The 10,823-nt window shown below is 45.4% G+C and overlaps 1 protein-coding gene across 1 annotated transcript; it reads left to right on the top strand.

Moving 5' to 3' along the window:
• The first annotated feature begins 2,189 nt into the window (after positions 1 to 2,189).
• BTN1A1 (butyrophilin subfamily 1 member A1) lies at positions 2,190 to 8,855 on the top strand. Its single transcript, XM_006218918.3, has 7 exons — positions 2,190 to 2,268; positions 2,479 to 2,826; positions 4,777 to 5,058; positions 5,914 to 6,063; positions 6,550 to 6,570; positions 6,678 to 6,704; positions 6,961 to 8,855. The coding sequence occupies exons 1-7, from the start codon at positions 2,190 to 2,192 to the stop codon at positions 7,632 to 7,634; spliced, it is 1,581 nt and encodes a 526-aa protein (XP_006218980.1). The 3' UTR covers positions 7,635 to 8,855.
• The last annotated feature ends 1,968 nt before the right edge of the window (positions 8,856 to 10,823 follow it).

Below are 10,823 nucleotides of genomic sequence, written 5' to 3'. Positions count from 1 at the left end.
GGCGAATAGGCCGGTGTGGGGGGTGGGGGAGGAGACAAGCCCTGACAGTTTGTCATTAGATTTGCTCTTACACAGAGCACATTTTTCAGCCCAAATGATTTCATGTCTAAGAGGAAGAAGTTTATATTTCTCTTCTCCAGTGGACCTTGGAATAGCAAAAACTTCCTCAGAGCAGCCCCACTCACAAAAGCATCGGGGAACCATGAGTGGCGGGGGCATCTGGAATCTCTGTTCCCTGATTGAGCGTGGAAAATTCAGAGATCCTGCCAACAACTGTCCAAAACTGTTGGCTTCTGTCAAAACGACTTCTCGCTGCCACATGATAGCTCAAGTTCTAAATATCATTTGCTCCCTATTCTCCTGCCCCTTCCTTTTCAGTCTTGCTCCCTTGGGTACAAATAAAACCTCTTCCCCATCAAAAAAATTCCTATGAGATATTTTGACAACGTAGAGCAAAGGACAGAAGCCTAATCAGAGTAGCGTGGAGGAGAAGAAACTCACTATCTGTGATATTTTTGAAAGTTAAGCATGAACAGGAGCTGAGAATGAGGCAGCTTTCAAAATAGGAAAGCCAAGAACTGGTTGGTTTGATTTAAGCTGCAGATTCTACTCCTGTCTATAAAGATGTCAGAGAGTATGAACTCAAAGAGCTCAGTTTACAAGAGGAAGAGAGACTTGGAAACAAAAGACAAGAAAAAGCCACATCTGCTTCTCAGAGTAGAATTCAGGTCAGGTTTGTGCCAGCAGAGAGGAACCAGGAAGCTGTCCATGTCACAGGATAAACCTGGTCCATCTTCCTGGAGAGTCAATTTCACTTGGAGGGGGCAAAGTCTAGCCATTATGAGTGACTTCTAATTTTAAAAATATCTTCCCTTTTTCATTTTTAGTTTTTACTTTTCCATAGCAATAAGGGGTTTAGCCCCAAACAAGGAATTGCAGGTCTCATGAACTACTTTTAAGGAGGTAGCTTTGGCAGAAAGGCAACACTGGGATCCTGAAAACTGAATCACACACATGCATTCCCAGCCTAGCTTTCATTTTTCAACTCACATAAATAATAATAGAATAGTAACTTCCCCTCTCCTAAGTCCCTAGTATATGACAATCACTTAACATGCTTAGTTTTCTGTAATCCTCCCCACACCTTTCCATAGAAGAGGTTATTACCAATCTTCCCATTTTAGAGATAAAAAGAACTGAGGCCTGGAGAGGTGAATGAACTGGCCCAAAGCCTTATATCTTATTTTAGAAAGGTTTTCTTGAATCTTCTTTCTTTTTTGCTCTGTCCCCTTCTGTTTAGCCAGGGTCATCAAGGTATATCCTGATTTCTGAACTGAAGACCACAAATTCACAGACCCTTCATCCCTCTGGAAAACTGTTTTTTTTTGTTTTTTTTTTTTTCCCAAAGTAAATGCATCAAGGACCCGGAGGCAGGCTTTTGTGAGAGCACTTCCCCCTTCCTTCTCCTGCTGGCCTTTAACTTTCACCCCTGGGGCCAGAAACCCGCTTTCTCAGTTGGTAGCAGAGTCTCCTTGTGGCTTTTCCTCCAGCATCAGAGGTGGGTATCTGGGCTCACTCTTACCCCTTGAGAGAGCCAGCAGCCAGGAGAGGACTTTCTCTCCCTCTGGCTCCTTCCCCCCTTAAACGAGGCCCTCTGCTCTTCAAGCCCTTTAATTCTCTTTAGCTACCCTTTCTTGTTCCCTCTCCTCCCAACCTTTCTTTTTTTTCCCTCCAGCTCATGTCCCTGGTCTCCATCTCTGCCTCCATCACTTTTTCTTTATTATCATTGTTAAAAGCAAATACCAAATTATTGTATTTGAAAGCAGAGGGATTTTTAGGGCAGTGGTTCCAAGATTTGTCCATTTATATGCAATCCATTAATGGGTACTATGCCTCCCAATTCCCTTCTCTTAAGTCTCTTTTGAGGGTTTAGGGCCCATTTTGTTGTTTTATACAGACGCTGTAGACTAAACTTAGGATGGTGGGTGGGCCCTTGCTGACGACAGCATGGACTCAAAGTCCTCACTGTGATGGGAGGTAAGAAGGAAGGAAGCTTCAAGTGCAAATGACTCCTTCCAAGTTGGAAAGAGGTGCCAGGAGGATGCGGGAGAAGCACTAGACAACATATAGCTACCTCCTATACCTTCATCTCTCTCCTAGGCTGAAGTTGCTGCCCAGAAAGGCTGGAGATGGCAGGCTTCCCAAACTCCTGTCTCCTCGGGTCTCTGCTCATCTTCATTCTCCTCCAGCTGCCCCAGCTGGATTCCGGTAGGTCTCTCCTTTCTCTCTCTCTCTCTGGCATGAATGCTAGAAACTTCTCAGTAAATATAAACAATCCCATTTGGTTCTCCTTAGCGACTTCACGAGGGTCCTAAGAGAAATGGGGGGGGGGTCTCCGCCCTTTGGCGGGATCCTGGTCTGTATCGGTCCTCGATTCCCACTTCCACATTCTCACTGACCCTCCTGGTTTTTTGGCAGCTCCCTTTGAGGTGATTGGACCCCCGGAGCCCATCGTGGTGCTGGTGGGTGAAGATGCCGAGCTGCCCTGTCACCTCTCCCCCAACGCGAGCGCCGAGCGCATGGAGCTGCGGTGGTCCCGGAAGAAGCTCTCGCCCGCGGTGTTCGTGCGGCGCGAAGCGCGCGAGCAGGCGGGGGAGCAGATGGCCGAGTACCGGGGGAGGGCGACGCTGGTGGACCACGACATCACCGCGGGGCGCGTCGCTGTGAGGATACATGAGGTCAAGGCCTCTGACGACGGGGAGTACCGATGCTTTTTCAGGCAGGACGAGAACTACGAAGAGGCCATCGTGCATCTGAAGGTGGCGGGTGAGTACCCTGATTCTGACTTTCTCCCGTGACTCCTTGCGGTATATATTTTCCTCTGAACCTGTTACTTTGGAAACCACCAGATTCACCCCCCAAATCCCTTTCAGGTTGGAAGGGGCGGGCAGGCCTAGAGTTGCAGATGAGTAGGAAGGGGGTTTGAGTTGAGAGTGGAGAAGGAGCAGCGAATTACATTTCTGAGTGAAGTTTTATTTCAATGAGTTCCTCCCTTGTCCTCTCAATTATAGGATAAGCATTTCCCCATGTTATTAATTAAATAAATGTAAGATGTAACGGCTGATGAACATTTCCTTCTATTAGTACACCATGATTGGCTTAATCAAAGCCTAGAGCTGAACATTTAAGTTGTGTCTATTTTTCACCATTACATTAAGGCTTTGGTGACAACCCCACTGCATACTTTGAGGCTCAGTGTAGATCAGTAGCCAAGGACTGATTTCCTAGGTTCATAGGACTTGGCTACTTTTTAAAGGATCTATCCAGGAAAGATTTTGCTTTTGTTTCCTTTTTTATTTTTTTATTTTTTATTTTTTATTTTTTTTGCTTCAAGCCAAAATTCAGAATGAAACGATAAGGAAAATGGTAAACACTCAAGGGGACTTTTTTGGGGAGGAGGTAACCAAGTTTATTTATCTATTCTTAATAGCAGTGCTAGGGATTGAACCCAGGACCTCGTTTATGTTAGGCACACACTTCCACTGAGCTATACCCTCCCAGCTAAGCATTCAGGAGGAAAGGATGCTTTGATGTATGACTTTCCCACTTCCTAGTGAGTGGCTTCAAGCCAATTTCTTTCTGAGCTATATTCTTGCTGGGAAACTAGGGAAGCACCTATCAAACAATTTGCAAGAATGAAATACAATGAGAATGTATGAGAAACTGCTTTGTCAATTCTAAAGGCATTAGATACTTATAAGGTATTATTACTGTGCCTCATACTGCCCTACAATGTATGATATACAAGTAAATTGTTTTTCATGTATATATTCAAATAAAGATAAAGTTTGAAAAATACCTGGGTGAAATCTGGGTCCCTGCCTCACAACAGGATGCCCCGTGTGGCAGCATCATAGATAACAGGGAAGTATCTTAAAGGGTGGCTATAAAACCCTAGAGATTGGATATCATGAAACTGTTGTTACCTTTTATGAGTGATAGACACCTTAGAGAATCTGCTGAAGGTGGCAGCCCTTTTCATGAAAAGAATACACATTCTCTCATGTATACACAATTTAGCATATGAATTTAAACCAATAGTTATGGAGATTTGTTTAAAGAACTCTTTTCTGCAGCTTGGTGGTTTTCTGTACTTTGTGGAATTGTAAGAAAATAATTAGGCTGAACAGAAAGGAAAAACAGCTTCATGTTGTTAATGTTAGAATGCAATTGTGTAGGGGGAAGGTGAAGTTGAAACCATTTAAGAGACTTTCTGAATTGGTATCACAGGTAAAGGAAACTTGTCAGCTACAATCTCAGTGCAGAGAACCTCCAATCCCCCTTCTCCTCAAGGATATTCCTTCTCTGTTCATCCTTAAATGCTCAGTCTTAGTTCTTTTCCTACGTGAAGTCTTTTCATAATACTTCCAACCACAGAGCTCTTGCCCATCTCTGGGGCTCCTAGCCTAGACTTATTAACCCACCCCTAAGCCATCTGTCTTGCTGTTCCTGCTGATGGGACCAGCACCCCATGTCTGCCCATCAAATTCCTGCCCACATTTCAAACACTAAATCCCAACATGCATCCCCCTCTGATAAGGTGTATGAAAGTCCCTTTATTGATACCTCAGTTTCCTTGTGTAATAAAATATGGAGATGAGTGCCTCTCATTCCCATCCCCTTGGGCTTCTCTTTCTCAAACTGTGTAGCCCTATGGTTATAAGGATCCCAGAAGGGTGTCCACTAAGGGAGTAAAGCCAACTTCTTTCTCCATAGCCTTGGGCTCTGATCCTCACATCAGTATGGAAGTTCAAGAGAGTGGAGAGATCAGGCTGGAGTGTACCTCAGTGGGCTGGTACCCAGATCCCCAGGTGCAGTGGAGAACTCCCAAGGGAGAGGTGTTTCCATCCATGTCAGAGTCCAGGAAACCTGATGAAGAAAGCCTGTTCACAGTGGCAGCTTCGGTGATCATCAGGGACCCCTCTATGAAGAATGTGTCCTGCTGTATCCGGAACCTCCTTCTCGACCAGGAGAAGGAAGTAGAGATTTCCATACCAGGTCAGTGAAACCAGTGCTGGGTTCCTTTTTGACACAGTTTCAGGGCCACATCACATGGGACACCTACCCAGCTGGAACCTCATGGCAGAGTTGTCTACTTTCCTCACCTTAAGCTTTCCACACCTCAACTCCTGCCCACTGAGCTCCACCAACTTCACTAGAAAAGTAGAGATTCTGAAGGCATACATTCTACCTAGATCTCATAGAAATTCCAGGTTTTCCATCTTAGGAGATCTATCTTAGATAGAGACACTCTGTCTCTGGGAGTCTTCCTGATGCAGAGCCTTCTCTCCTTGAGTAAACAGGAAGACTTCAGTAGTTCTCCTGTTTCCACCTTTGCCCTCCACCTCCCCATCCCATGCTGGAGCTCTGTCTAAGTTTCTGGGGTCCTTACGAAAGCAAATTTTCTCCTTATTCCCCCCTCCACCCCACTACCTCTGGTTCAGGCAGACATCTCTCCTTATTCTTTAGTCACTGAGTCCCACTCTGTTGCACAGAGGTGAAATTTCCCCTTCCTTGTTTACTTCCCTCATCCCCTTGGCTCCCATCCTGCCTTGATAGCTAAGAAAAATTTCCTTAACAACATGAATTGATCCATTATATTGTTTATTTCACAGATCCTGTCCCCAAATGACTCTTGTTCATCTTCATTCCTTTCTCTTTCTCTGTTCTCTCTTAACTAGGATCAAAATTTTTCTGAAGCGTTCAGAGTGGCAATGGAGGGACTCTTTTTGCCATGAGAGAAATGGGAGCAGTCTAGGTCATTCTCTCTTCCAGTCCTCTTTGGAATCAGGAGAGGAGCTGGACTTGCTCAGAGTTTCTCAACAAATGTCCTTCTTGGGGATTTTGTTTTAGCTCCCTCCATCCCAAGGCTCACTTCCTGGATGGTTGCTGCGGCTGTCATTTTGATGGTCCTAGGACTTTTTACAATTGGGTCCATATTTTTCACTTGGAGGCTATACAAGGAAAGATTCAGACAGAAGAAGAATGAATTCAACTCTAAAGGTAAGTCATAGAATCCCAGTCAACTTGTCAGAAGTGCTTCTGAGAGGAGTTGGATCTAAGTCCTTTAGTATGATTGCCAATGGGAAGATAATTGATTCTAAAATTCTAAAAGTCATAGGATATTATAAGGCTCCTGAAGTCAGTGGTACCCAATATGAAAAACAACAGAGGTTTCAGGTGCAAGACAAGTCAAAACCAACTCAAATTGAGATAATAGACCTGACGTTTATTCACTACTCAGTCTCAGACTTTATCCTTACTTTTAACTTGGTTTCCCAGTAATGGTTAAAGATCTGATCCCAAGCCAGTAGGAACTTCCTGCCCAGTTCTTAGAAAATAAAGCATAATCCTTATTCTCCGTTTATTGATAATGTTTGAATAATCAGGTAGTCATGAATCAAACCGTTATTCCTTTGTGTGCTTCTCACACCTGTTTTGTCCCCTCCCTTAGAAGGTCACTGAGGTATTTTTTTGTTTGTTTTCCAGAGGAACTCCTGGAAGAGCTCAGTAAGTTCTATGTTCTTGTCATGGTTTCATCCACAGAGTTTTCTCTCTCTTCATATAAAACATGTCAATAACTCTCTCTCTCTCTCTCTTTCTCTGTTTCATTGCAGAATGGAAAAAGGCTACATTGCATGCAGGTCAGTGTCTCTGAATATCTCAAGGGCTCGGAGGCTCTACCCAGCAGGGATCCAAAGTCCTACAATACTTGGAAATAAAAACAATAACACATTTTAGTAATGAGGACTAGAGACAGCTGAGCAGGCCAAACAGCTCCCTTCCTGAAGAGACCTGTCAATGGCTAGAATAGTTCTCTAATTCTTTGGAGAAGAAAGAATAGTTCTTTCAACCACCAACACTCACTGATGCTCAGATTCACTTTCTCTCTGTCTCTAGTTGATGTGACTCTGGATCCAGATACCGCCCACCCTCACCTCTTTCTGTACGACGATTCAAAATCTGTCCGACTGGAGGATTCACGTCAGAAACTGCCTGAGACACCAGACAGATTTGACTCCTGGCCTTGCGTGTTGGGTCGTGAAGTCTTCACATCAGGGAGACATTACTGGGAGGTGGAGGTGGGAGACAGGACTGACTGGGCGATCGGGGTGTGTAGGGAGAACGTGATGAAGAAAGGATTTGACCCCATGACCCCTGAGAACGGGTTCTGGGCTGTGGAGCTGTATGGAAATGGATACTGGGCTCTCACCCCGCTCCGGACCCCTCTCCCGCTGGCGGGACCCCCTCGCCAGGTTGGGATCTTCCTAGACTATGAGTCAGGAGACATTTCCTTCTACAACATGACTGACGGATCCCACATCTATACTTTCTCCAATGCCTCTTTCTCTGGCCCCCTCCGGCCCTTCTTCTGCTTGTGGTCCTGTGGTAAAAAGCCCCTGACCATCTGCCCAATCACTGTTGAGCTTGAAGGAGTCACAGTAGTTGCTGATGCCAAGGACCTTTCTAAGGAGATTCCACTGTCCCCCGTGGCGGGGGACTCTGCCTCTGGGGAGACTGGCACCCTCCGTTCTCAACTAATCCCTCCCCCGCCCAGTCAAGGGGTATCCTAAGGAATATCGCAGCTCAGCTGTTTCCCTTTGCTCTTACCTTTCTCTTCCATCACCCCCGAGACTTCACCTGCCAGCTCTCCCCAGCCCCCGTTTCTTCCTGTTGGGTAGGGAGTAGTTAGTCTTGAGAAGGTTGTGCTGCTGCTGATAGAGAGTGTGGGGTGTAGGACCTTCCTAATCTGTTTCTGTATCAATATTCAGGGAGTGGGGAGGTGACTCAAACTGCATCTTGCGTTCTCCTCTCCCTTGACGCTAAATCCTATAGGGAGGAACTTGAAACTGAGGGATCAAGTTGGGGTTAGGCTGCTGGCACAGGGTTGTGACAGAAACATCTTGGTGTCCATAGTAAGGATATGTAGAGGAACAGATTTTAGGCAAGCAGAAAACCCAAAGGGTCCCAGGAAGGGAAGATCAGAGGCTAAAATCCCCTAAAGGAACTTGGAGACGATGTGATAATAGAGGAAAGTAAGGTGAACTCAGGCCCATGATGAGCATCTGGCTTAGCCATAGAGCTTTAGGGCTTGTATCTCAAATTTTCTAAGTCATGTCCTGCAGGGTGGGATCTGAGCAATTGGGAAGGGGAGTAAAGAAGAGATGAAATGAGCAGGGCTAGGAGGCCAGACAGAATGTGTGATAGAGGAGAGAATTTTAAATAAAATTCAAAGGTGGTGTTTGCCTCAGCCCTGCTTCCCTCTCTGCACCCCCCCACCCCCATTTCTCCCTTGCCTGGGGCTCATTCCAGCCTCCCTTTGTCAACTCCACAAGTTTCCCAGTTCTCTTCTTCCTTTTGATCTAGAATCTCTCCATTTCAGTGGCATTTCCAAGACTCATCTTTCAGTGATAGCACCAATTTATCAGCCATTGTCTCAGCCTCATGCTCTCTCAATCCTTCTCCCAACATTTGGTTTCAACTCCCTCAACCACACCTTTAATTAGCTTCAACCACCATCAATTTCCACACCAGGCCACCCTTCACTCTGTCCCCACCCAGCTTTCCTACGTGCTACTTCTCCTCAGGGTCCCCTGACGGCTGCGTCACTGTGCTCAGCACAGCTAGATTGCTTGCACTTATTTGGACTTGCACCCTTCTGTATACGTGTGTCTCATTTTGCTAAGGACTACAGATTTACCCAGGCTCCCACTTCCCATTTCCACTGTGTTCTTCCGGTTTCCAGGTTAGCAGTCGCCCATGGTCTTAACCACTTAATAAATGTCATTCTATTGTTAAAAGCAGCATCTGCCCCTTCCTTTCTTTATCCAGACAAGTGGAACTGAAACAAAAACAGAGGAAGGAAGCCTGCAAGGGAAAGCAGTGTGGTCTGTGTATCCAAGACCAATCCTAAGCTAGACCTGATGGCAGTGGGCCACCAGGGCAGGCAGCACAGGGGGCTGTTGTCCCTGGAGGGTCCTGCTGCTTACAAAAAGGCCACAGTGCCAATGGCCATCTGCCCTCAGCCTCTGTTTGTGTGGTGACTCCATTTCTACTACTAATGAGGTAATTGACTCTTGGTGTATTTGAGTGAAGCCACCTCTTCAAATTTTAACAGTCCTTTTCCAAGAGGAGGAAATGTTTAAGAAATTTTACTAGTAGTGCCTTGTAGTTGGAAAAACAAACTTGGGTCATTTTTGGAAAACACTGTTCTAGAGGAATGGCCCTTTGGAGTCTTACCTGAAGGCCCTCATAGTTCGGTGAGATGCCCACTTTCCCCTATGTTGCCCCAAGCAAGGATCAGGATTAGTCCCCCTCACAGAGCTGACCTTAATGCAGATCAGCCAGCTCTGCTGCCCAAAGGGACAGAATGGGAGTCTCCAAAGGTTCACCAAGTGGTGGGAAATCACCTCCTCTGTATGCCTCCCGCTGAGAAATCATCGCAATCAGAGCTCAACTCACCAAACAACAAGAACTCCAAATTCTACATCATGTTCCTACTAACATGGAATGGAAGTAATCCATTACTGCACTCATTATATTTCTCATGATTCAGCTAAAAACCAACTTTGTAAGTTTTCTGTCTACCTGCTACCCTCATAGAGGATGACAAAAGAGGATCATGACTCTTAGGTAGAAATTCTGAACACCAGACCAGTCTATTATCAACACATTCACTATATACTAAGTGAAATAGGACAAGAATGACAATATTCCATCAGCCACCTTTTGTCACTGTCAGCTCCCAGGCCCCACCTCCATTTAGGTTTTGGTTATGATTTTGGCCTTCTTCCTACTGACTTGGGACCCACTTACATTTTCATGGTTAATGGAGGTACTGGGGGTTGAACATGGGATGTCATATATGCTGGGCATGTGCTCCACCACTGAGCTATGTCCTCCCCCGTCCCAGACTATTTAAAAATGAACCTGCATACAAGCTCATGAATCAGGAAATCACAGAGGTCTTACTTTGGGAAAGGGTTGAGAAGAAAATGTAACAGAAGAGAAGCAACTGTTGACATTTACTCCAGCTGCCTCCTTTCAGAGATGAAGAAACTGGAGCCAAGAGAAATGAAGTAATTTGATTAAAGGTACAGAGTACGTGCCCAAACCAGGACCGGAAAGTAGGGGTCCTTGTTCTCGGTCCAAGACTTCTTTCACTGAGCAAACAGTTTCTTTCACAGTTGTATAAGTTCATCTGGTGACTGGAGCTCAGAAAACTGTTTAGAGAAATTACCAAGGTAGGACCCGCTGGCTCAGAGATTCTTAGGCAAATAGAGGGTCAGGGGAAGAAAAGAAAGCAACTAAGCCTGCCGCCTTCTACTTGGAATGAAGGCCTGCACTGGAGAACCAGACAGAAACCTCCCTCCATCATTTCATGGACCCCCCCAGCACTCAGTGTCCTCCTTTCCTTGCCCCTTCCTCAAACACTACCCCCCCCACACACACGGCCCACCTCATGCCCCCCACCCAACACCGTACTCCTGGAAGAAGAACATCATTCACTCCTTCTTTAAAAGTATTCATTTGTGTTCAAACTATACTTTAAGAAAGGAAAAAAGACCAAAAACAGAAAAAGTCCAAACTTCTTTAAAAATACTTGAGAACTTAAGGCAGTTGTTTTGCTGGTTTAATGTACAATGTGCATCCTGAAATGTAATAGAATAGCTGGGGTTGCCACAGGAACTCCTCTCTAAGAGTAGGAAGAGAAAGAGTCACAGATTTTAATTAACTCTGCAACCTCCCTCCCCTACCTATTT

This window comes from Vicugna pacos, chromosome 20, assembly GCF_048564905.1.
Source record: "Vicugna pacos chromosome 20, VicPac4, whole genome shotgun sequence".
Taxonomy (NCBI): Eukaryota; Metazoa; Chordata; class Mammalia; order Artiodactyla; family Camelidae; genus Vicugna; species Vicugna pacos.
Note: the sequence above shows the minus strand (reverse complement) of the source record. Positions and strands in the feature narration are given on the sequence as shown.

Coding starts and splice junctions, on each gene's coding strand:
- BTN1A1 (XM_006218918.3), top strand. CDS start 2,190: ATGGCAGGCTTCCCAAACTCCTGTCTCCTCGGGTCTCTGCTCATCTTC. Junction 2,269..2,478: donor GCTGCCCCAGCTGGATTCCG/GTAGGTCTCTCC, acceptor GTTTTTTGGCAG/CTCCCTTTGAGGTGATTGGA. Junction 5,059..5,913: donor AGTAGAGATTTCCATACCAG/GTCAGTGAAACC, acceptor ATTTTGTTTTAG/CTCCCTCCATCCCAAGGCTC.